General features: G+C 32.3%; 2 protein-coding genes and 1 long non-coding RNA gene across 4 annotated transcripts; 2 read left to right on the plus strand and 1 right to left on the minus strand.

The window, feature by feature from the left end:
* Positions 1 to 140: 140 nt before the first annotated feature.
* On the minus strand, positions 141 to 4,752 carry LOC107897572 (uncharacterized protein At4g38062). Of its 2 annotated transcripts, XM_016823069.2 has the most exons (3): positions 4,513 to 4,752; positions 403 to 3,984; positions 141 to 276 (listed from the first exon to the last, which is right to left on the minus strand). In XM_016823069.2, exon 2 carries the CDS (start codon positions 3,921 to 3,923, stop codon positions 414 to 416), a length of 3,510 nt encoding a protein of 1,169 aa, XP_016678558.1. In that variant the 5' UTR covers positions 3,924 to 3,984; positions 4,513 to 4,752; the 3' UTR covers positions 141 to 276; positions 403 to 413. The 2 variants fall into 2 exon arrangements, with proteins under 2 accessions (XP_016678558.1, XP_040937922.1); XM_041081988.1 differs by having other exon boundaries at positions 141 to 3,984.
* A 5,053-nt stretch (positions 4,753 to 9,805) lies between these two features.
* Positions 9,806 to 10,031, plus strand: LOC121209949 (uncharacterized). Its single transcript, XR_005905209.1, has 2 exons — positions 9,806 to 9,878; positions 9,968 to 10,031. It is a non-coding gene; the product is annotated as an uncharacterized lncRNA (long non-coding RNA).
* An 11,689-nt stretch (positions 10,032 to 21,720) lies between these two features.
* LOC107943736 (protein NETWORKED 2A) lies at positions 21,721 to 26,587 on the plus strand. Its single transcript, XM_016877527.2, has 2 exons — positions 21,721 to 22,189; positions 22,572 to 26,587. Exons 1-2 carry the CDS (start codon positions 22,096 to 22,098, stop codon positions 26,318 to 26,320), a joined length of 3,843 nt encoding a protein of 1,280 aa, XP_016733016.2. The 5' UTR covers positions 21,721 to 22,095; the 3' UTR covers positions 26,321 to 26,587.
* The last annotated feature ends 636 nt before the right edge of the window (positions 26,588 to 27,223 follow it).

Below are 27,223 nucleotides of genomic sequence, written 5' to 3' on the forward strand. Positions count from 1 at the left end.
CAGAAAGGAGAATGTAACTTCCATGTGTGCAAACTTTACTCTGTTATATCTTTAGTTCAAACTGGTTCATAACATTATTAGTTTCATTTTTCTTTACTTATAAACTTTTGCTCTCCGCTGCTGGAAACATAAGTCTTGAATGAAGCAACAAATACCTTGTATTTTCCCAAAATGAAGTACTTAAGCAACAACAGTTACCCATTTCCATGGAAATAGAGTACAAAGAAACCGAATCTTCAAAATGAAACAATCATGTGTGGCAGCTACAGTACAAAGCTGAAAAAGAGAAATGATCCATGCTTTAAACTTCATGGGTTGTTCTAGATACTTTGTTAATGGGAGGGATAAAAAAAGAATAGAAAACCATCAATCACACACAAGCTGTTAGTAATAGCTTCTTACATAAGTCGCGGTTAGTTGAGCTGTCTAAATGGTGACCTTTCTTCGAAGATGGAACTGGTTTTTTTGGTTGCTGGAGAAGCTGGAAGACTCCTCTTATTCTCTTTCGGACAGTCATAAAGTTCATTACTACCTTTTGTGTCCGAGAGGTCAAAAGACTGCACTATCCTTCCCAAGATTCTCATCAGTTGAGCATCTTCACTGGAGAACTCACCGAGGCTATCGTTTAGGCCTCCAATACATCCAACCAAATTGTCTCTCTCCGTAGACAACTTCATTATGTCTTCGAGAAGATTTGCCTTTTCAGTCCTAAGCTCATCAACAGAAGCCTCTGATGTTCTCAGCCTTTCCTCCATTTGATCAGTCAAGTTCTTCATTTCCAAATGCTTTGCTTCCAATTCAGCTTCTATAGTTAATGCTAGTTGCTTTGAATCAGACAGGGACTTTTCTTGTGAAAACAGTTTCTCCTGTATATAGTGAATGTCATCCTCCAACTCCGCAATCATCAACTTTTTCTCTTCGATTTCGAGCTTAGCCAGAATCTCAGCACTGGCAATCTGCTCCCAAGCTTCATGGACCAGTTTAATATGTTCCTGCTTCTCAGTAAGCTCTGAGGAAAAGAAATTCAATGAGCCATTAAAATCCTCTTCCATCGACCTTACAACCTGCATGAGACCATCAATTCTCTCATCTTTCTCTTTTACGAGCTGCAAAATGTTCTCCTTCTCACGCACGAAACTTCTCTCTGCACCAATATGTGCATATGCAGCACCTTCTAGTTCCCTTCTGAGTGATTCTTCTTCCAGCAAGTCAATCTCTCTCCGAAGATCCTCCAAGACCCTGTCGTGTTCTCTTGTGATTTGAAGAATGCTGTCCTCTGCTGAACTTACTGCTCTTAACTCTCTTCCTTGGAGCTCTTGCTCAAGTGTCACCATATGCTGCTGGAGGCTTAAAATTTCCTGATCTTTCTCTTTGGTTATACGGATAAGGTCATCTATCTCTTTCTTGATAATTTCTCCAACCCCTACTTGCGCAAGAAGAGAAGCTTCTAGTTGTTTACGCAATTCCTGACTTTCTTCAAGGTCAACTTTTAACCTCTCAGAAATAGATTTCCATATCCATGACTCAAATTCAATTTCATGTCCTTTACAAACTTTCTCAACCAATTCAGAATTTGCTTTCTCCAGAGCATTGCAAGCTTCTGTCAGTTTCCTTTCCGAGTCCCTTTCAATCTGAGAAATTTTCTCTTCTAATTGAAGTTGGCATCTATATGACTCCTCGAACCTTTCCTTGTACTTGTCAAGGTCTTTCTGCCTCAGAGCCCACTGTTCAACCCTCTTCATTAAAGAAGCTGTCCTCTCACGTTCTTTAGCCAATTCAGATTTCACAGTTTCTAAAGCATTAAAAGCTGCTTCAAGTTTCTCTCCAAATTCCTTTTTCATATGCCCAACTTGATCTTCTAACTGACTTTGACTCCTACATGCTTCCTCAAGCATTTTCTTATATCTCTCAACCTCATCCTGTTTCTGGAGCCACTGCTCTTCAAGGTGATCCAAAGATTCAACCCTTTTCGTCAAAGACACTGCTCTCTCTCGTTCTTTACTCAATTCAGATTTTGCTGCTTCAAGCGCATTGCAAACTTCGCTAAGCTTCTCTTTGGATTCAATTTCCCTCTGCAAAGCTTGCTCTTCCAAGTGTATTTGACGCCTAGATGCCTCCTCAAGCCTTTCTTTATACCTCTCAAGCTCTTTCTGCACCAGGAATCGCTGTCCTTCAATAAGATCCAACGATTCAACTCTGCTTAACAAAGATGCTACCTTCTCCTGTTCTTCTGCCAGTTGAGAATTTGCCACATCTAAAGCATCACAGACTTCTCTGATTTTTTCTTTTGAATCAGTCTCCATCTGTAAAGCTTGCTCTTTCAACCGAAGTTGACATTTGGATGATTCCTTGAGAATTGTTTTGCATGTATTGACCTCTTTCTCCATCAACTGATGCTTATCCTCGAGTTGAGCTAAGGTATCAACCTTCCTGGATAAAATTGCATTCCTCTCACGTTCTTCTGTAATGTCTCTCTGAGCATTGGCCAGAGCAGTATTTCTCATCTCCAGTTGCTGCCTCAGAACAGAAAGATTCTCCATCCCCTCTTTCTGATGGAGACCAAGCTCAGCCTCGGCATTTGCAAGTTTCAGTTGGGCCTCAAACATCCCCGACTTCAATAGTACCATCATTATGGAAATCTCCTCATTCTGCAATTTCAATTGAACAGCTGAAGAAAGGCAACTTTCAAGTTCCATCTCAAGCACGTTAAGTGCGGCATCTTTAGTCTTTAACTGAGAGCTGTAATCATTTAATTTCTTCATCATTTCCTCCCGTTCAGAATTCCATTCAGCTTCTTTAGTTCTGAGATTCGATGAACAATCCTTGTGCATCTGCTCCACACTTTTGAGCTTGTTTTTTAGTTTTGAAAGAGAAGAGTTTCCAGCTTCTTGAATTCTAGTTTCCTGGAGTTCTTTTAAAGAAGCCAACAACTCCTGATTTTCTTGCTCTAGTTTCACCACTCGATATTCCATTTCCTTATAAAAGGACTCCTTTGTGCCCAACAAATGTCTCAGAGTTGCAACTTCTTTGTCCCTCTGAGAATTCAAACACTCTAGGTGAGACTTTGCATCCTGGCATTCAGCAAAAGACCTTTCAAAGCGTGTTTTGAACTCTGAAATTTCAACTTCCAGGTACTTTCTTCGGGTCTCTTCATGAGCCAGGGCTTGGTTGCACATCTGCAACCGGCTTTGGAGATCTCCTGTAATTCGGATCTGAGAATCTAGTCTTGTCTGCAGCGAAGAAATCTCATCGAACAAAGTACATTTTTCTTTCTCCCACTCTTTCTCACTCTCCTTGAACTGATTTCGGAGCCTGTCATGTGCTTCTTCTAGGTGTTTAAACTGCTCCTTCTTCCATTTTAGCTGATGTTCAACCTTCTTCATGTCTTCCTCTACTTTGACCAGCACATCATCTCTTTCTCTCAGGTCCTTCTGATTTTTGGCCTTTTTCTCTGCTTCTGAATGCTTCTTCTGCGAAACCAACAAATGAGCTTTGAGGCCTTCAATCTCTGCCTTAAGCATGTCCATTTTTTGCTCTTGATCTATACTCTTCTCATTCGCCTCATCTAAAGCCAATACCAACCTTCCAATTTCCTGCTCCCGTTTCTGATTCTTCCCGTCACGCTCGGCTCTCAGCTTATCGTTGGCAGCATTCAAATGCTTGATGATAGATTCTTTCTCTTTCAGATTGCATTTAAGATCTTCATTAGTTCGCGTCACCACTGAGATTTCTTCCTCTTTTTCAAGAACTTGTTGCCCCTGCTTCTCGATTTTTGAACTCGCTTCGTGGAGCTTTGTTGACTGCTCATTCTGGAACTTCTTCAAGTGCTCATACAATTCAGCTTTGCTTTTTAAATCTGACCTTAGCTTCTCGTTCTCAAATTTGACTTCCTCTAGCTCTTCATAAACCTTCTCCATTGCCATTTCTTTCTTTCTTTCTTTTTTTTCTTTTTTCTTTTTCTGAAAACCTCTTCTTAAATTAGACCTGTTTGCAAGCAAAACACAGATCTTTTAGCTAACAAGTTTAACATTATGTCCCAAAGATAATGGCTCGTAAATAAGCAAAAGCATTGCTGTATTTATTACTCATGAAATATTTAAATAAGCATATAATTAGTATTATCCGCCAGAATTCCTTTAAAATGCAGAAAACCCTCACTGTAAACTGAAATATATTTTATTTTCTGAAGAAAATCCAAGACCTAATATCGTTTTATTTTCTATAGTTTTAAGAGGAAACAAACAGATAGCAGCAAAACGAAAACAAAATGAAACATTAAAATAAAAAAAAATTCCAAATACCTAAAACCCTAAAGTCCCGTAACACCAAGATACAAAGATTTTTAAAGAAAACTTCGCAGTGCAACAACAAATTAGTAATTACCCCACGAGGACTAAGCCAAAGGGGGAAAAAGCCATCATTTTGGTCACATATTTTAAACATTCTTGAGTTATTTTTATTTTCAAATTAAACATAGGGGAAAAAAATAAATCAAAAGACCCAAAGAAGTACCTTTAGTCTTGGGATTATAGATTAGCCATTTGAGGAGGCTTGACTGCAAGTTTTACTTCCTTCGGTGATCTTCTGGTTCTCCGCATTTACTAAACATACAAAGAGAAAATATGGGAAAAATAAAGGAAAAGGAATGACAGAGAAAGTGGTGCAGAGAGAGCCGTTAGGGAGAGTGGGGAAATTTTAAATTAATTGGACGGAGAGTTCACGGTGTATGCCTTCCACGGGGAAAATTTGAAAATGGACTAGCCGTTAGGGAGTCCAAATTGGGTTTAGGGTTGGACAAAGGGCTTTTTAAATCGCTCATAAATTAATATATTAAAATCTATCAGATTTAATTTTTAATTATTTTTTTAAAAGAATTATTATATAATATACAGGGTTAATGCTTATTTTCGCCCCGAATTATACCTCTTTTTCCACTTTAGTATTTAAGATTTTTTCTTGTCTCATTTTGGTATATAAATTATTATTTTGTTACTTGATTTAGTCCAATTTTTATAACAGTGTCAAAGAATTCAGTGATATATGACGTTAATCAGAATTTGCCAAGTGGCACATCCAACTAATTAGAATGAGCCATGCGGCATTAATGATTATTAAAATTAAAACTTTTATATTAAAAATTTAAAAAATAAAAAAAAATACTTTGATCAATAGTTGACCATAGTTGATCAATGTTGACTGATAGTTGACCAATATTTGACCGATGTTGACTAGGTATTACCTGACCATTGATCAGAGTTGATGAGCACTAACCAGTGTTTCTTTTTAACTTTAAATATTTTTAAATTTTCATAAATTTTTAATGATAGAGTACAAAGACGGTCACTAAACTATTACTTACATTTTATTTTGATCATTAAACTTTTAAATTTTCTAATTTAGTCAGTAAACAATTTGAAATCTTTTTTTTTTGGTCATAGAATGTTAACAACTATTTGAATTTTGACGAGAGTGCTAACGTTAGGTTTTTGTATTGGTCTAATAATAAATTTAGCCCTCTGATGTTTATAAATTCTATTAATTTGACTTTAAATATAAAAAAAATTAACAAAATTAACTCTCAATGTTTCTAAATTTTTTTTATTTTAGTTCAAATTCTAAAAAAAATCAATAAATTTAATCATCAACATTTACAAAATGAAGGGTTTTAATTTTTTTAAAAAAAATTGTAAACTTTTTGACCTGTTGCTCTATCAAAATAATTCCTTTTTTACTGTTTAAGTTTAGGTTTAACTTCTATCCGAAGTCAGGAATTGGACATTAGGTATCAAAATAAAATTTTGTGATTTTTGATGGGGTTAAAGGTAAAAAAATGTTTAAAATGAACTTAAATTGAATATTTTCCATGGCTTTCGCAGAAGAGCCCTTGAAACCTTCCTCCACGTCATATTTTTTAATGGCACTCTCGATCATCTCCTTTCCTTTCTCGCTATCGCTCGTCACCAATTCAATCTTGGCTGCCACTTCTTCATTCTTCACTTCACAGGTTATGCCTCTCGCCACTTCCACCCGAACCCCAACTTGTTCCACCAGCAATTTCACATTGAAAAACTGCTCCGCAGCCATTGCCCATCCTCACCCCATAACTCAGAGATTGAAGCACCGAATTCCATCCAGAAGAGGTAGATTTGTAGGATAATATCTCTAGCTGGGATGCCCATTTATTTGTCATTTTGTGAAGGTTAGATTTGTTAAATTTTTTATTGATAAATTTGAGTTAAATTTGTTATTAAACTAATAAAAAAATTATCAGTAATTTCATTAAATTTTAAATACGGTTAAGATTGAGTAATAAAAAATTAATTTTAAATAATTTAATGATTAAATTTAAAAAAAATTAAAAATTTAATGATCAAAATAAAATGTAACATTTATGTAGAAGTAAAGCTCAATTAATTACAAAATGTTAAAAATTACACCATATTTATTAATTGCAAAAGTCTACATCTACTTTTATATATATATATATATAAATCATATACTATATCATAATATATATAATCTAAAGTTTTGTTGCAAAATAGGCATAAATTCTATGTAACATAATTAAAATTTCAACGATGTCACAATTATTTAACTAAAATATCAATAATTACATAATATGTTTTATGCGATTAATGATTTATCTTATCTTTGGATGTGTTGTTGGAAAAAAACAACTTTGGTTTAATGGGTTAATCTTTGCTAATTTTGAATTAGTGTTAATTATATTTTAATTTAATATGGATTCATTGAGTCACTACAGATTAAAATTTTTCTTTCACTTATTTCAAAGCAAAATCTAAGGAAAAAGATTAAGTAAATAAAAAAACTAGAATAATAGAAAATATTGACATTAATTGAAAAAATAAAGGTAAACTCGTCAACTAGTGAAATTTTTTTGTCACTTAACAATAAAAAATTACAAAATAATTACCCAATTATTTAATTTTATCTTTTTTGTCACCAGCAGGCTAATAGTAACATCTTTTAAAATTGACTTTAACCTTCAAAATTTATACATGGTGTCAATTTAGTTTTGATTCTAAAAAATCTAACCATCAACATTTACACATTGTGTAATTTAGTCTTTGTTGTAATTTTACCCTTTTTTTTCTTTTATGAACCCTTCACTTAAAAACTTAAACAAATTTTATCAGCTAAATTTAATTAAAAAATATAGAAAAAAAATCTAAAAACCTAATATTATAATTTTTATATTTTCTTATTTTTTTAAAATTAAAAAAAATAAAATTAAATATTTAAGTAATCATTTTATAAATTTTTTACTCAAGTAAATATTGAATATTGTCATTGCAGTAACCAGGCTCCACTCTTAGCAAACAAAAATTGGAAAAAAAATTAGTAGACATCAAACTAAAATAAAAGCCAACGCACGATTTTCTTTGGTAAAAATCAACCGGAGATTTTGCTGCGTGCTCTAGGCATGACTCCGTGACTTTTAAAGGTGGTCCGCGCCCTGGGCCCTTAGTTTCCATCGATGTGGAACTGAGCATGCAATTCCCAAGGTTGCTTCTAAGTTTCCTATTATCTTTACGCTTAAAATTTCTCACAAACCAGATTTATATATAAACTAGATGAGAGGAACACAAAATTTGTCCATTGTGGCTTCAATTTTCACAACTGATTGTGAAAATTAATAACTAGATTATTCAACTAATATTGTAGAATTTTGGCATTATTATCACCAAAATAATAATAATAATTAACAAGAGTACAAGCAGTGGCAGACAGCTGCGGCCAAAGGCCCAAAACAAGCTCCTGTAGCATTAACTCCATAGATAACCTGGCACAATTCCAAGCAAAGATCGTCTTCGCAAGCTTCCAGATTTAGACCATCTTTGCATGTTTTCTCTTCTGCTGCTTCCTCTTTTCCTATATAAATGTTTAATATATATATATATACACATTAAGAATCCAATACATTCTAACAATAACAAAAATAAAACTAGTTTTCTTAACAAATAGTAATACTGAAAATACATTTGGTTTGATGGAGTAAATACTAGCTGAAAGAATAAGAACCACCAAGAAAAGGGCATACACCTTCATGCTTTTTTTTTTCTTCTTTATGTAAATAGGGTTTCCAACTTAATTTCTCTTGAAATTTATTAGTGAGAGAGGGGACAAGTTATTGGAGAGAATATTGAATATCTCTTCAATAGAAATCTTTGATTTTCTTTTTTCCTGATTTACATTGCATTTATTATTATTACCATATGAGAATATATGGTTTAATTACCTCAATTTAAGCAGAATCAAAAATAACTTTCCATTAACTCTATAATTGAAATCTCTAAAAACATAACAGTCATGCTCAAACCCTAAAATCACTGTTATAAGGGTTTAGGGGATCTTCCCTACCAAAATTTTGGAAAATTTTAATTACCTCCTCTCATTATCTATATTATTTATAAAGTCCTTTATTGAGTTGATGTCACCCATCAATCAGGTTCCAACTCAATTAGAAAAATTACTTTAATGTACCTTTGCATTTAAAATAATTTAAAATAATCTTTTTATTTAAAAATACAAAAAAATATATGTACGCATAAGATGATATTTGAACTTATGCTTTTTTATTTTGCAAAACCTTACAATTTTACTACTCAATCAAAGATTCTTTTTAATATTTTTATACATTTTAATTTTATAATGCACATTTTGTTACCTCCTTTTATCACCCTTAACCAGGTTACAAACATAGTTAGAGAAATCACATAAATGCCTTTTTGTGATAAAAGTACGATTTAAACCTATGCCAATTGGATTGGTAAAATCTTAAGTTGCCTCTTAACAAAAACTTTTATTTGATGTGTTTTATACATTTTCATTTTATTATGCATAATTTATTTTCTTTATCGTTTGTATATTTATACTATTTATTTAGTGTTTTATTAAGTTTGTATCACCCTCAACCAGGACAAACAACTTAGAAAAATTATGAAAATATCCTTCCGTAATCAAATAAGTTATATTATTTGGGGGTATTTTAGTCTTTCATTTTAACAAAAATCAATTAAAATACACATATGGTGAGATTTGAACTCATGCCAATTGAATTAATTAATATCTTAAATTTATTTTACATTTTTATTTATTATGCATAATTTATTTTTTTTTCATCAGTTGTATTTATTAATAATATATGTACTTACTATTTATTAAGTCTTTTACTAAGTTGATGTCACCGTTAACCGAGTCTCAATCCAATTAGGAAAATACCAAAAAATCATTTCCTTTGCAAAGTATATTATATGATTATTTGGGTGTTTTTATCTTTTTACAAATAAATAAAAAATTATCCATAATGAGACTTGAACCAATGTAGTGCTTTTAAGAAAAAGAAAACCCCAAAAAACCAAAAACAAGTTGTGTTAGGGTTAGCAAACTTAAGAAAACGTGCTAAGGTAGCAGCCTATCTTTATATGTAATACACTTACATTATGTTTGGTTGGGTGTAATAGGAATAGATCACAGCCCAATTCAATGGGGCCACCACCAAACCAATGTTTGGTTGGCTATAATGCCTATTACAGCCTCATTCAATCCCTCCTCTATTCCTTTAAACACGCTGAATAGCATTCAGCACCCTGCCCACAGAATAGCCATTCCTCACATCTCAGTTTCAACTTTACCCTTCTCCCTTCCTCACGTCTGAAACCTCTTCTTCTTCTTTTTTCGTTCCTTTTCCCATTTCCTTCCAACCTCTTCACTAACTTTACCCTTTCTCACGTCTGAAGCTCCATCGACGCCTTCTCCCTCTCAGGTTAGGACCATATTCTATTTTTTTAATTATTATTTTGATCATCTTCCAACAGATCGGCTTCAGATGGGTGAGGTAGTCTCTACAATTCCAAGTAGGTTTGCCTTTGCCGGCTACTCTCTCAATTCTTTTTTATCATTCTTTTTTTTGGGTCTTCATTATTTTTTTCTAAATGACTGATAGCTTCGATGCGCCATTTTTTTGAACTCTTTTTTTGCAGTGATTGGGTTTAATGTAGAGACTGTACTGTAACGCCCCTTACCCGAGACCGTTTCCGGAGTCGAGCACAAGGCACTACTAAACTTATTTGAGCACTTAACCAAATTTAGATAATTTATATCATACTTTTCAAACAAGCTGTCCAACTGCGTCATAGTTGCTAAATAATTCATATCTCGAGTTATAAAACTCGAAACCCAAATCCGTAAATTTTCCCCGAATTTATACTCATATATCTACTTACCAATTTTTTTTATAATTTTTGGTTGGTCCAATTAGTACAGTTTATTAGTTAAATCCTCCCCTGTTTCAGGGTTTGGCTACTTTGACCCCTGTGCACTACGAACCAAATTTCTCTCTGTACAAAATTCAAATAACCATGCCGTTTGTTTCTCTTAAAAATAGACCCAATGAGGAATCCATACATATACAGTATGACTCATAATTATTTTTGTGCAATTTTTAATGATTTTCTAAAATCAGAACAGGGGAACTCGAAGTCATTCAGGCTCTGTCTCACCACAATTGAAATATCTCATAACATAAAATCCAATTGCATGCACCGTTTCCTCTATATGAAACTAGACTCATTAGGCTTTAATCTTATTTTTTTTTCCAGCCCTTAACTCAATTTCCACAATTTATGGTGAATTTTCAAAGTCAAACTACTGCTACTTACCAAAAACTATTTTAGTACAAATATTGTTAACTAGTTCATAACATCTTTACTTCAATTCATTCAAACTCTATACATGCCATATAAATCTTTAAACATAAAACAAAAACTACCAGAATTGATCTGAATAGTGTGCCCTGTTGTGTTGATCCGATCTACCCACTTCACTTCAAGTCAATCTACATAAAAATATTAAACACACACAAGTAAGCTTATTGAAGCTTAGTAAGCTCATAGGCATATAAACACAAATCATATCAAATATCGTACACAATCTTATATCTATTAGTTTAACTATTTCATCCTCCAAATTACAATTTCATTAATAACTCATTGGAATAATTTCCATATGGCTACTCACAATTTAACTCCCTTAGGCCCATTTCTCATTTACTTCATTGTCAATTTAAGGAACAATAAGGGAATTGAGTGCTTCATTATCACATTGCCATAGTAAACTATGGACTTTCACATTGTTATGCATCACACACCGAAGCCATAGCCTTGCCATGGTCTTACACGGTTCACATATCATACCGAAGCCATATCCCAGACATGGTCTTATACGGAATCACATTATCACATTATACCGATGCCATAGCCCAGCTATGGTCTTATACGGAGTCACATTATCACATTGCACCGATGCCATAGCCCAGCTATGGTCTTAAACGGGCACACTTATCACATATTTTTCGTCAATTCATCAGGGTCACAGAATAGAAGCACTCAAATCCATTGTTCCTACTAATTTACACATTATTCATTAGTTAATGCAAATTGATAGTATTCATCAACAATAAAATACTTTAACAATCATAAGATTTTCATATCAAAACATTGAACTTTGCCATATGAACTTACCTGGACTAATTTGCAAAAGTCGTAGAAATTTAGGGACTATTCTTGAATTTTCTCCTTTCCATGATTCAGTTCGTTTTCTTGATCTATAATTATAAAATCATTCCTTCATTAGCATCCATTTCAATTCTATTTCACTTCACAATTTATGCTGTTCAAATTTCGAAATTGCACTTTTACCCCAAAATTTACAGTTTTCACAATTTAGTCCCTGCTCAATTCACCCATCAATTGAACTAATTTTTCTCAATTAACACTTTATTTTATCATTATAAACTATTTCAAAACCTTTTATATTCTTAATTTCAACAGAAACCTTCAATTCACAACTTTTTCACAATTAGGTCCTAAATATCATTTCCTATCAAAATCACTTAATAAAACCACCTTAATATGAAATTAGAACTTAAATTTCATAATAATTCATCATAAAATTCCCTTATCCATCCAGGGTAACTTCCAATTTCACCCATAAAATCAAAACTAATGAATTCTACAAGTGGACCTAATTGTAAAAGTCATAAAAACATAAAAATTATCAAGAAAAGTAAGAATTAAACTCACATGATGTAAAAATATGAAAAACCAGCTTTCTCCAGACCTTCTATGGCGTTTTGGCTGAGAAAATATGAAGAAATGTCTAGATTTTTCAATTACATCATTATTTAACTATTAACTTTTATGCTATTTCCAATTTTGCCCCTTGTTCACATTGTTTTCTTACTTATTTCATACCCAAACCGTCCAGCCATTAAAATTTGGGTCTAATTGCTCTTTAAATCCATCTTTTTAAATACTTAAGCTATTTCTCACAATTTAACAAATTTTGCACTATTTTCAATTTAGTCCTTTTTAATTAATTAGCCATCCAAACGTTAAAATTTTCTAACGAAACTTTAATACTAACTCAATGATACTCCATAAATATTTATAAAAATATTTATAACTCAATTTTAAACTTTGAGGTCTCGATACCTTATTTTTTACCCGTTTGACCTAATAAATTCTTTTAATTCACTAATTTCACCATTTCACAAATTCTTCTAAATTCTTACTTGACTCATAAATATTAAATTACTATCTTGTTCAATCTTATTTGTCAAATTTAGTGATCTCAAATCACCATTTCTGACACCACTGAAAATTAGGCCGTTACATGTACAATACAACAATATCAAGTTTCAAGTATGGGATTTAGATAAGTTAATGTTAACAAATCTGAAATAGCGGCTAATGTAGTTTATACAAATGGAGTTCAATTTAATTTATCGAATCACTGGAATTTGCCTTAATCCTTTTACTTAAAATTGAATCATTGAATTTCATTTTTGATCCTATATTTATCTGGTTGGCCTGCTTGCTTTGGCATTTGCCACAAGGCCTTTGGGAATTTTAGTTACAGTTTGAACTGTATGAGATTATATCAACAAAAACTTTTGTGGCTTGAATTTACAGAGAAATTGTTTCAATTGTTGAGTTTAAACATGTAGCTCCACTTTTCTTATCAGCAGTGAGATATTATAAAGTTGTAACATTCATTTAACTCTTTGTTCTAGTTTAAATCAAATGTAGTTTTGTTTTTTGCAGGTGGTCAGACAAGCATTAGGTACTTGTTTTTAAGCTATGTGTTCTCAAGGAAACATCCCAATACTTTTGGTACAGATGAGATTTTCAATTGATTTGTTAAAGTAGCTTTAACTGTTGTGGTGTGTCTTCTAACTATTGGAGATGCAACCTCTAATTTACTTTGCTTCCTCTATTTATTTAATTCTGATATGGGGATATCTTGTGGGTTTTTCTGGCTGCTCTTTAGCTGGACAATAAGGTGAGATAAAAGAAGATTCATCATTTTTCATTTATTTACACAATAAGGAGTTTTGTTTTTCGGAATTTTTCATCTCCAATTTGCTTTCTTTGTGATGATTTTAGTTTGCATATTTTATAGGCCATATTGGAGATGCTATTTCCCAAATACACAAGCAATAATTTATGTTGTTGATTCAAGTGACACTGATAGAATTGGAATAGCTAAGGAAGAATTTCATGCCATTTTAGAGGTATTCTTATGTCTAAACTGGCTAGTCGTGTTTGCATACAGAGACTGAGCAGGGGGTGACACAAGCAATTATTCACTCTGCTATTAACTTTAGGAGGGAACCATGGCCTAAGGTTTCGGACAATGCAAAGGACCTTGTAAAGAAATGCTTAATCCTGGTCCAAAGCAGCATCTTACAGTACAGGAAGTGCTTGGTAACCTTCTGTAAATGTTTCATGCTTTATTTATGTTGATATATATTTTCTATGCATGAAAAATCATCCCAACTATTGTATGCAAAACATCCATGGCTACAAAATGCCAAGAAAGCATCCAACGTTCTGTTGGGTGAGACTGTGAAAGCTAGGCTCAAACAATTTTCTATAATGAACAGGCTGAAGAAGAGAGCTCTAAGGGTAATAATCCACTTTGCACCACCTTTGACTAGTTTTTATTGATTGTATGTTGCATTTTTAAATGTTTTCCAGGGCCCTGGTGTGGAACTAGCTCTGACTTACCTCCTGCAGGTGCAATTGCTGATAGTCAGTTAGGCATGTTCTATTTTTCTTGCTCCTGATTTTGTCTGGTCATTTATTGCAATAGTTTATTTTTTACTTGATTATTATATTCAGTCACATAGTATTTTTAGATAATGCCCCATGGTCTATCTGGAGTAACATGATGATATGGTAAATTTTCCACAGGTGAAGAGACCAGACCTTCTGGTTGATCTTCAGCAGATCCTACACGCAAGAGGCATTCTGGCCTAATTGCAAATTATAGAAGTTTAGCTAAGCAAAAAGGTCCAATAGCTAATGATCTTTCTGCTGCTAAAGATCCTATGGTGATAATTAGTATTATTTTGTATTTTGTATTTGGGCTATGACTATTTGACCAAAACTGCCATGGCCTCCATGTTGTTGCTGAATTTCAATTTTAGTTATTTTGGTTGGGATTTATCAGTAATAAATTATGTGAATATATCTTATGGAATTATTCATAATCTTTTTTCACTATTAAATACAAAGATAAACACACTCTATGCAATTCACGTTCTCCTACAATCTAGACAATTTACATTCTCTTACTCTTGCAACAATATGAATGCTAATCAAATGACACATAGTTAAGGGAGGATAGGAAAAATAATTGAAATACAAACGACACAAAAAACGGATAAAAACATAATAATAGTTATGATTTTTTAATTTATATAATAATAATTATATTAAGAATTTTATTAAATTATATATTATTTTATTAAGTTATATTTAATAATAACTATGTTAAAATATGGTTAAATTATTTATTATTTTTATTAAATTATTTTTAATAGTAATTTTATTAAAATTTAATAACAATAATCATCAACCTAAAAAAGTTTTTGCTAAGGGTATTCTGGTCATTTTAATTTTTTTCCTTATGCCATTACAACATTATTCCATTCAATCAAACACAAGAATACTATTACAGTTCTATTCCATTCCATTCAACCAAACAGTTGAATTACTGATTACAACTCTATTCCATTACAGCTCTATTCCATTACAGTTCTATTCTATTACAGCTCTATTCAATTACAACTTTATTCCATTACAGTGAACCAAACGTACTGTTAATATTAATTTGTTAGTGTTGTATATTCAAATTACATTTTAAAATAAAATTATTTATTAAAATAATACAAATGTGTTAATATCTAATTTTATAATAATTAATATTAATTCATTAAAAATATTTAAAATTTATATTTCATATATTAAAATATTAACAAGTTATAATAAATTATTTTTTATATTCTTGCTAAAATATCATAATATTAACTAATTTGAACATTACTTAAATACATATTTATTACTTTATAATATCATGTTTAAAATGAACATTTTATGTCTAAAAGCACATTTTCACAACACTTTTTAAAAGCACGTTTCAAAAGTAATGCTGAACTTGCCTTTAATTTTTTATTTTTTTTTATAAATTTTAATATTGTACATATTTTATGTGTTATTATCAGTTAGTTTCAAACCATATGTTTTATTATTTATTATAGGTTATTTTTAAACATACATTTATGTTCTAAAATTTTGGTTTTTAATCGTATACACATGTGATAGAAATTCTAGTATTAGTAATGTATTCGATTGAGTTGTTGTCACAAGTTAACTCGACACCAACTTAAGATTGATGACAACATATTGATAAATAATTTAATCTAATTTTTTAAATTATAATAATGTACATTTTTCATGTGTTATTGTTAAATAGTTTCAAACCATATATGTCATTATTTATTGTGTGTTATTTTTAAACACAGTTCGAAATTTTTTGTTTCTACATATATACGCATGTGATAAGATTTATATTAGTAATGTATTTGATTGAGTTAGTGTCTCTAATTAACTCGACACCAACTCAAGATTGATGACAACACAATGATAAACAATTTAATCTTTTTTTTAAATTTTAATATTATACATATTTCATGTGTTTTTATTAATCAGTTTCTAACCATAAGTCTCACTATTTATTGTATGTTATTTTTAAACACAAATTTGGGTTCTAAATTTTTGGTTTCTATACACATAAGTGTATGATAGGATTTCTAGTTTATACATTTATAAAGCCCTTTACTGAGTTATTAGTGTCATCCATTAATTGGGTCTTGTTGGATCTAGTGCCCTGAATGTAGTATATTCATTTTGTATACTTATATTTTTCGAACAAATTGGTTTAATAAAATATCCATTGATTACATTAATATTCTTTTTATATTGTCCTCAAAGATTTTTGCACACAAAGCAAAATGAAAGTAAATATTAGCTCACTGATTATCTAACGTTTATAATAAAAAATATTACGTGGTCGAATCGTAATACGAAAAGATAACTTGTATTAATAGATAATTTAAACACTTCCTTAGTCTAATCAGAAATGAGCAAACTAATTAAAAAATTAATATGTCATCTATCAAATTCAATTGGAAAGACACTTTGTATTGAGTATCAGAGTGGATGACTCCTAGAAGATAGAAACATAGATGCGATTGACTAGACTGATAGTATATCGGACATGACCTAAGTAGAATAGATCCTAAATTTATTTATAGATTTTTTTCTTCACTTTGTGACGTTTATAGTGTAGTATACCTTAATCGTGAGTGGATGATGGACTATGTATGCGTGAGTCGTATACTTTGATGTAAGTAAAAGTTTGAGTTCAAATAGGTAAGGAAAAGAAAGCAAGTACATTGGGTATATGACTTCTGTAGTATGTAGTATCATTACAATAGTGGAATTCATAACCCAACTAAAGGGTAAATGATATCCTCCTATTGACATTACATGCTAGATGACAAGTAAATGTAGTCATAAGTTTTTGTCTTTGTGATAAATAACTTGATTACTATTTGATAGTAATTGGCTTTTCATGAAGGAAGATGTAATAATTACCATGAGGAAAAATAGAATCATATTAGGAGAACGAATTTACACCAAAGTGATTAAGGATGTCTTATGAGGGTAACACACTTATGACAATGTTATTGGACAATCACTTATTAAGTAGCTTTTGTAATGGTATGAAATTAATGAGAGCTCAGTCACGATACTATAATGAAATGATTTCGTGACTAAATAAATTTATAATTGATAGGCGAAAAGTTGTATCTTAATTATAAAATATTTGAGAACTAATTATTTATGTTCAATAAATTCCCTGGCTATAAACAAATAACACATATTGACCTAAAATAATAAGTTTGATACAATGTTATTTTGTTAGAAAATAGTGAGAATTTATTATCTATTTTGTGGATCTCTATTGACAGAGATTACTTTCCTACTAAAAGTAAAAGGTTGTTGGGTTGAAAGTCAAGATTGACTTGACTTTCAACCAAACAACCTTTTACTTTTACTCTTCCAATATAATTGTGAAATTGTTTTCTCAACCAATTTTTTTAATAGGTCCTAACTCAGTTAGGGAAATTACTTTAATGTCCCTTCGCATTTAAATAAATCATATTATTTGAAGATACTTTAGTATTTTTTATTTTAAAAAAATAAAAAGATACATATAATGAGATTTAAACTCATGCCTATTGGTTTAGCAAAACCTTAAAATTATCACTAAACTAAAGTTTCATTTTAATATTTTTATAAATTTTAATTTTATAATGCACATGTTATTATCTACATTAATTGTGTGTATATATATTATTTATTAAGCTTTTACTGAGTTGGTGTCACCCATCAACTGGATATATATACTATTTATTAAGCTTTTACTGAGTTTGTGTCACCCATCAACTGGATCCCAACTCAGTTAGGGAATTACCAAAAAAAACTATTTTACTAATTCAATTAGTGCAGGTTCAAATCTCATCATTTACATATTTTTATTAATTTCTTTTAAAATGAGAAGATTTAAAATACCCTCAAATAGTACAACTTATTTTAATTACGAAAGCCGTAATTTTCTAATCGAAAAAATTTGAAACATTACAAGTAAATAAATTCGAATAGATAAAACACTATTTATACTTTGATATGAAATAACTTCACTTTATTTACAAATTATTATTTAAAATTTTTGATAAAAAGGTAAATGAATTATTTTAATTAGTGAAAAATGAAAATATAGAACCCGTTAAAGGAATGAATATAAAATTTCAACCCAAAATATTTAAAAATATAAAAATAATGAGAGTAGATGGAATAAAGATTATTTTCAAGTTGAATTAAAATATGTTATTTATGTGAGCGTGAAAATAAAGATTGAAAAGATTTTAATTAATATGATTTAATGTAAATTAAAGGGAAAGAATTGTATGAAACAGTGACGCCACGTCATCTGTATCATTTTCTAATAATTTTATGTCACATCAGTACTATTATCCTAAAAAAATTAAATTCAAATTAAAATATTAAAATTCAGGATAAAATTCTGAAATTCAGGATAAGAATACTGATGTGGCATAAAACTATTGAAAAGGGATACAGATGACATGGCGTCACTGTTTCATACAATTCTTTCTCTTGAATTAAATAAATTATGTAAACATAGATAGTGTTGTACACTTAGTTAATCATAAAATTTATATAATTAAAAAACTTTAAAAAGAATCCCTATGTAAACTTGGCACAATAAGAAGTATGCCGTGCCAGTTGTTCAAATTTTTCTTATTTGCAAGAATGCCTTGCTGTAGAATATATATGATTAGATATTGGATTAAAGATTCCTCTGTAGCTGCGATGGCGGTCCACACGGTTCCTATAGTTTTTTATTGTCTGCCTTCATCTGCGGCTCTTGGATGTTCAAATCGTGCAGTGATGAAATCAATTCCAGCAGCTTGGGTCTTATGTCTAACCCACTTAACCATGGGCATCGGCAATGACGCCCCAAAATCACAAGTAGAAAATAACACTAGGGCGAAGCCAGGACTTATTAGAGGGACCGGACCCAAACAAAATATTAAAAGTTTAGGGGGCAAAGATTAAAATTTTGTTTAAAAAAGAGTTAAATTAAATATTTTGTAACTAGGAGAGACTAAAATCGCAGTTACTCCATTTGGTCGAGGGGACCACGCCCTTCAAGTTTTTGTTTCTAAGGCTTAAAAAGAATGATTGAGATCCTTTTGAGTTGAAATAATTAAAAAAGTAAAAGTTGATAGCATGGGTTTGGCTGTCAAAGGCCTTCCCTACTCCCTCCTCCTTATTTCTCTTCTTTTGAGCATTCATGCATGCAGGCCATAATTTCACATTATTCTTCAAACTTGGAGGTTGATGCTGCCAATTGCCTATCTATCATCCTTTTCTACTTCAATTTATAAACCTTGAAAATACCACCTCCTTCTCTTTATATATATAATTTCACTTGCTTCTATTTAAATTATTATTCTTAAAATATACATCATATAGTCTCATAAAAGAATGTATAAATTTAAAGTGCAAATTATGTAAAGTATGAGTCAAGACTCAATCGATTAATAGTGAGTATCATAACACAACTAGATAAAAAATTATTTATATTATAAAAATTAAAAATAATCATAAGATATAAATAAAGAATACAATTTTATTTTATTTGAATAAAAATATATTTATTTAATTTGTGAACAACTAAATAATTTTAAATATAACGAAATAAAATTAAAAAAATCCAACTCAACATTACAATTTACGTCAATCTTTTACTTTTTAGATTTTTCTGTTTAGAGCTACCCACGATGAATTTCACAATAGTTATGATTTCTATCTAGATTTGTCTAGAGATTGAGTAGTAATTGTGTTAGATTTAGAGCTGATCATGGGCTGGGTGGCCCGGCCCAGTCCGAAGGCCCGCCCGAAAAATGGGAGGGTTTGGGTAAAAATATAGGCCTGAAAAATGGGCTTGGGCAAAAAAATGAGGCCCGTTTTCGGGCCTCGGGTAAGGGTTTTTTGGCCTGGCCCCGGCCCGGCCCGAATTATATATTAATATATATTTTTTATTTTATTTTTAATTATTTTAAAATTTTAATATAACCATTTTTTATTATATTATTAATTTGTGTATTGTTTTAAGAATTGTTTTAGTATTATTTTTATTTGTTTTAATATTTGTTTTTATGTTTTTAAATATATTTGATTTATTATATTTTTAAACTTTTTTTATTTAATGAAATAAAAAATTTAATATGGGCCGGACTCGGGCTTAGTAATTTTATTTCGGGCCAGGCTTGGGCAAAATTTTAGGCCCATATTTCGGGTCTGGCCGGGCCCGGGCCTAGTAGATGGGCCTAAAAATTTATATGGCCCGGCCTGAACCCAGCCCAGCCCGGCCCATGATCACCTCTAGTTAGATTTAAACAATAATTTTGTATCATAGACCGGTTCAACTTGAATCTAATTTAAATAAAAAATATTTTTAAATTAAAATTTAATTGTTAATATTAATTAAAAATATATTTTTTAATATTTTATTTTTTTAACAGTAAAATGAGATTTTTGAATGAGTCAGCCCGAAAATAGGTCCGGGCTAAAGCCGGGCCCATGGACAGCCCTTGCTGACTCGGGGCTTAAAGGTTTTTTTTTTCCCTTCATTTAGTCAAAATCCAGCAAATGCATCTTAAATGACATATGGCTGCAGACGGCCAAAATAATGGTTAAACAAACATAAAATATATATTTCTAACCAAAAAAAAAAAAAAACTGAAATACCCGTCATTATTCCCAATTTATTTGGGCACCTAACGTTTTTCTATGAGCACCCTATAATAAAGCATCCTTTTGTTCTTTTTTTGGCTAAAATGTGCTATAAGTCCCTATACTTTTCTAAAATTAGAAATTCAGTCCCTATACTTTTATTTCATAAAATTTAATCTTTCTACTTTTCAGATTTCAAAATTAATATCTAATTATTAACAATGTTAAATTTTTTTTTAAAATTTATTGCTATGATATTTTTTAAATAAAAAAATAAAAAGACTAAATTTCATGAAATAAAAATAAAAATACTAAATTCCTAATTTTTAAAAAGTATTAAAATTTTTTTTATTTTACTGTTTAGTACTTTAGATGAGATTCCAAGTCGGTTGTTGGACTGACACATTACTTTGCTTATGATAACTTTTCTTTATAAAGAAAAACTTGAAATGAAGTTGTAAAATAAATTGAGATAAATATTTTAATATAAAAATTTTAGAATAATGGATGAAAATTGAAAGAAAGTAGATGAGGGTGAAATTTATATTTTTTAATTGTTGTAATAAGAACAAATTTACTTGGGTTAAAATTTTATTGACAAAAATAATAATATTAATAATATATGAAAATTAATATTAAAACCAAGATTTCATATTATATCAAACAAAATTTATACCCAAATTTAAAAGTTGATAGTTATTTATTTAGTGAAAGAAAAAGAAAAAGAAAAAACAGTTTGTTTTGGAAAATAAATAAATTCCTTATATATTATGAAATATAATTGAAGTTGAAACTGGAAAAAAGGAAATAAAAACTTAATTATTGTGATTTTTAGAAAATGAAAAGCATAAAACATTTTGATATCAAAATTACTGATTTTGTTAAAAATTATTAACTTATCAAAAGTAAATTAGTGAAATGGCAAGTGCAGAAGCAAAAAATGTGAGTACACGTGGAGACAGGTCAGTGGGTGAAACTTTTGAACTGTTTTTCTTTGATGGGCATTGGCATGGCAGTGCCGTTTTCATGGTTTATTTTAATAGGAAGGAACAAAATATTCGGGCGAAGATTGCTCCTCTCCATGATCCCTTAACAAAAACCAAGATATCTTTTCTTGTAGATTTCTTTGAATCGTCAAAATCTAAGATTTTCTTTTCTCTTTCTTCGCTTATTCCTTAATGGTTTCCATGTCTTCGCTTTGTTCTATAATTTAGTTAAAAGAGAGTCTTGCATGCTTTTGGGGCTCTTCTTTTACATTTCCAAAGAAAATACATCTTTTTCTACTTGTTTTTTTTTTTTTGTATTTCAAGATCCAAAAGGTTTTTAAGGGTTTGAAAATATGTTGCAAAGAGCTGCTAGCAATGCCTATTCATGGTGGTGGGCTAGCCATATTAGAACAAAACAGTCGAAATGGATGGAACAAAACCTTAAAGGTAATTCATCTGTTACTAGATATTTTTTTCATTAAATTGTTATCGAAAGTATAATCATTTCTGGGTTTGGGCTGATATATTTGCTTTTCCTATTTTATTGGATTTTTAATTTATGAATGAAAGCTGGAATTTGGGTATGAGTTTCCAGTCTTTTTTCTGATAATCTGTTATATAAATAACACATTGTAAATGCAGATTGACAAATAGAGTTCGATTAACATAGTTGATCAATCCATAGTATTGAAACAAATAAAGGAAATCTAAGAAAAATAAAGAATCCATTAAACAAACTTACTTCTCTAAGCATTGCATTTGGATTTGAGACACTCGAGCAATATCTGTATGACTGGAAAGCTGTCTAAAAAAACACAATGAATTGCAGATATTGAGGAAAAGGTATCCATTGTGATTAAACTCATTGACGAAGATGGAGATTCATTTGCCAAGAGAGCAGAAATGTACTACAAAAAGAGGCCAGAATTGATTCAATTTGTGGAAGAATTTTACAAAGCTTACCGTGCCTTAGCCGAACGGTACGATCACATATCAACAGAGCTGCAAAATGCAAACAACACAATTGCTTCTGTTTGTCCGGAGCAGGCCCAGTTTGCAATGGATGATGACGAGGAATGTGGCTCACCCAAATTCGCAAAGTCTCCAGTAAACTATAAAGGCGATGTCCCCAAGGTTCCAGACCTTCCTGTCAAAGATTTGAAGAGTTTAATAACATCAGCCACGAAGAAAACGGAACCTAAGAAACCAACGAAAGTCACTACTGATGCGGTTCCTAAATCTGGTTTGACCAAGGCTGAGGGACTTGAAGAGATTCATAAGCTTCAGAAACGAATCCTGGCATTGCAGACTGAAAAACAGTTTGTTAAGGGCTCTTATGAGAGTGGACTAGCCAAATACTGGGAAATAGAAGATGAGATAAAAGCATTGCAAGAGAAAGTTTACAGTTTGGAAGATGAATTCGGTGAAGGTAAGGTCATTGAAGATGATGAAGCTCGAACCCTTATGACAGCGAAAGCTATACAATCATGCAAAGAGACATTGACTCAGATGCAGGAGAAGCAAGACAGGTCAGTCGTGGAAGCAGAAGTGGAGCAGAAAAGGATCAAGGATGCCAGGGAGAAACTGGATTCTCTCAAGAACAAGTTTCACTTAACTGAAGTCGGTTGGGAACGACCATCTGATGTACATAACTCAGGAATAGTAGCAGAAAGGTCTAAAAAATTTGAACAAGAAGCAAGTGATACTACCCAAAAGAGAAAGGAGATCGAGACCTCGATACCAAAGATGAAGGAGCAATTTGAGTTTGGCCCTTGTGAATCTTTGACTGTAGCAGAAATGGTGGAGAAGGTTGATGAACTTGTGAACAAGGTAATCAGCTTAGAAACTGCATTCTCATCTCAGGAAGCTCTTATCCAGAGACTTAGAACTGAGACTGATGAGCTTCAAGCCCAGATTCAGACCTTGGAAGATGATAAGGCCACACTGATTCATGTAAAGAATGATTTGAGGAACAAGCTAATGGAGATGGAGGAGAAGTTTCATGGGATTCAGGATTTGAATCAGAGTGTTGAAGACCAGAATAACAATCTCCAAACTCATTTTACTGAAGCACATTCTAATATTGATCACCTTTCAGAGAAGGTGCACAGTATGAAGCCGGGTGAGAAGCTTGAAATAGAGAAGAGCTCTTCAGGGGAAGCCAAATCTTCAAAGGAAGAGGAGATTGGAGATTATGGCAAAATGCCAAAAGAGGTTAAAGCAGGCAAGGAGTTTGTGGTAGAGCATGCATCAGAAAGGGAGAACTCTCCAGCTGAAGTCAAATCCTCAAAAGAGTCTGAAGAGAGGAGCAATCTGGATGCAAGTGATGGCTGCAAAAGCCTGCAGTCTGCAAAACAAGCTATGGTTGTGGTCTCTGATTCACTATCAAGAGAAGAGGATTGTGTGGTTAAAGTGTCATCGACAAAAGAATTGGAAGAACGAGGAGAAAAACTAGATCATTCTGATGGTTGTACGAAGGGTGGGGATGCAGAATCAGAAGTAAGGGAGGATCTGAAACTAGAAAAGAGGGAGGAGGCAGAAGAACATGATTCTGTTAGAACTTCTACAGATGAAGGAGGCGTTCACCATGAAACTTCTAAGCCTTCGGAGAAATGTGAAGACCTGATAGCAGAGAACAAAGTTGATAAGCAACCTCCTTTGCTGATAGTGGACAACACTCTTGTAAAAGTTGAATCCAAAGAACAGGAAAGAAGGCTAGAAGATGCATCAAAGGGTGGGGATACAGAACCAAAAGCAAGGGAGGATCTGAAACGAGAAGAGAGGGAGGAGGCAGAAGAACATGATTCTGTTAGAACTTCTAAAAATGAAGGAGGTGTTCACCAAGAAACTTCTAAGCCTTCAGAGAAACGTGAAGACCAGGTAGCAGAAGAGACAGTTGATAAGCAAGCTCCTTTGCTGACAGTGGACGCTGTTGCCAAAGTTGGATCGAAAGATCAGGAAAGAGGGCAAGAAGATGATCCAAAGGGTGGGGATACAGAACCAAAAACAAGGGAGGATCTAAAACTAAAAGAGGAGGAGGATGCAAAAGAACATGATTCTGTTAGAACTTCTACAAATGAAGGAGGTGTTCACCATGAAACTTCTGAGCCTTCAGATAAACATGAAGACCAGGTAGCCGAAGACGAAGTTGATAAGCAAGCTCCTTTGCTGACAGTGGACGCTGTTGCCAAAGTTGGATCAAAAGATCAGGAAAGAGGGCAAGAAGATGAATCAAAGGGTGGGGATACAGAACCAAAAGCAAGGGGGGATCTGAAACTAGAAGAGGAGGATGCAAAAGAACATGATTCTGTTAGAACTTCTACAAATGAAGGAGGTGTTCACCATGAAACTTCTAAGCCTTCGGAGAAATGTGAAGACCTGATAGCAGAAGACAAAGTTGACAAGCAAGCTCCTTTTCTGACCATGGATGCTGTTGCCAAAGTTGGAGCAAAAGACCAGGAAAGAGGGGAAGAAGATGAGCCTGACTGGAAGCAGTTGTTCTCGAAAGGTATGGGAGACAGGGAGAGGACTCTGTTGACAGAATATACTATGGCACTTCGGAAATACAAGGAAGTGAAAAAGAAGCTCGTGGAAGTAGAGGCAAATAACCAGAATATGTTGTTTGATATTATGTTGCAGCTAAAGGAACTGAAGAGCCATAATGCCATGAAAGATGAAGAGATTCGATCCTTGCGTCAGAAATTAAACCTTTTACAGACAAGTATTGCTGAAATCAACAGTACTGATCAATATGTTGATCCTAGAATAAGCACTGAGAAACCAGTAGTGACTGAAACATCAATAGCACCAGCACACAAGGAGGAAGGAAATGAACCAACGGTAATGAACCAGCCTCCAACAATGTCAGCAATTGAAGCAAAGTTCCGGATGAACATTGATGCATTGCTAGAAGAAAACTTGGAATTCTGGTTTAGATTCGGCACTGCGTTTCATGAGGTGCAGAAATTTGAAAATGGAGTGAAAGATTTAGTGGGTGAGGTATCAAAACTTGGAGAAAGACAAAAGCAAGAGGGAAGTAGCACAAAAAAATATTCACTAAAATCAGATGTGCGACCCTTGTATGAACATCTGAAGGAAATACAGCATGAAGTGACTCTCTGGGTGGAAAACAGTGCATCACTAAAAGAAGAACTGAAGAAGCGATTTTCATCTTTGTGTGAAATTCAAGAAGAAATAACGAAGGCTTTGAAAGCAAGCGCTGAAGATGATGATTTCAGCTTCACAAGCTACCAAGCAGTGAAATTCCAAGGTGAGATTTTGAACATGAAACAGGAGAATAACAAAGTTGCAGATGAACTGCAAGCTGGTTACAATCGTGTTACAGCACTACAGATTGAAATTGAAAGAAGTCTGGCGAAGTTGAGTGATGATTGGGATCTTTCTGGATCAAAGAGCCATCAAAGTAGCGAACCACAACAGTCACATAGTCGGTCTGGGGTTCCTTTGAGGTCATTTATCTTTGGTGCCAAACTAAAGAAGCAGAAGGCATCGATTTTTTCCTTTGTACAACCTACACTGCATCGGAAGTTCAGTAGTTCAAGAAGTGGCAACCAATAGATATAAATAGATTGGTTGCCTGTATAAGCTCATACTTAAAAAAAGTTTTTTTTTTCCCTTTTTCTCAAACTTGATTTCTTCCTTTTGTGAATGCAGCAGTTTCCTTTTCTCATTTTATTTAATAACTGGGAAACTATGTTTTCAGTTGGCTGTAGATGTTCTATTTCATACATAGTCTGTACTTACAAACGTGATAGGAATATTCACTTATTTGTATCCTTCATTCTCATTTAACTCAGCTTTAGCAAATTGCCTCAACTTTTTCTAGTTTAATTGTTCCAATGGCTGAAGGCTTCAACTTTGAAGTGCTAGTAAGGAAAAAATGAAACATAAGGAAAAAGATGCCTTGTGATTCTGCAAAACTATTTTTATTGCTAGAAACTTGAATGTATATTAATGCCATTTCTTTTAAGAGCTAATAAATTAACTTTGACATAATACTAAAATGCTTAACATTGCACTTTTCACTGTTTCAACAGGATTTGTTACTAATAATTTGGCATTCAAAATACCTTAAAACACCCACATTTTGGGATGGGGGGAGCTGCTGCAGGCTCCACACATATTCCTAGATTCATTTCAATAAAAGGTTCAAGGTTTTTATCTCTTAATTGCCCTAGAAGAAAGACATGTTAAAATAAAAGCTTTGGAGTGAGTTCAAGATTGCAATGGTTTCAGACAAAATTCCCTAAAGATGAACTATAAAATGAAGAGATTTTTCGATTGCTGTAGTTGAGGCACTGAAGAGAAAAGCAAGCAAATATGCAATTACTCGGATATGGGAGTGTTCAAATTTTTTCAGATTTCAATGTATTTGGAGAGTCTTTAGTGGATCATACCTCCACAATCATGTCCAAGCATGCATGCAACACATGTCGGACAAGGGAATCTCAAGAAAAATGA

This window comes from Gossypium hirsutum, chromosome A11 (genome assembly GCF_007990345.1).
Source record: "Gossypium hirsutum isolate 1008001.06 chromosome A11, Gossypium_hirsutum_v2.1, whole genome shotgun sequence".
Taxonomy (NCBI): domain Eukaryota; kingdom Viridiplantae; phylum Streptophyta; class Magnoliopsida; order Malvales; family Malvaceae; genus Gossypium; species Gossypium hirsutum.

Coding starts and splice junctions, on each gene's coding strand:
- LOC107897572 (XM_016823069.2), bottom strand. CDS start 3,923: ATGGCAATGGAGAAGGTTTATGAAGAGCTAGAGGAAGTCAAATTTGAG.
- LOC107943736 (XM_016877527.2), top strand. CDS start 22,096: ATGTTGCAAAGAGCTGCTAGCAATGCCTATTCATGGTGGTGGGCTAGC. Junction 22,190..22,571: donor GATGGAACAAAACCTTAAAG/GTAATTCATCTG, acceptor AATGAATTGCAG/ATATTGAGGAAAAGGTATCC.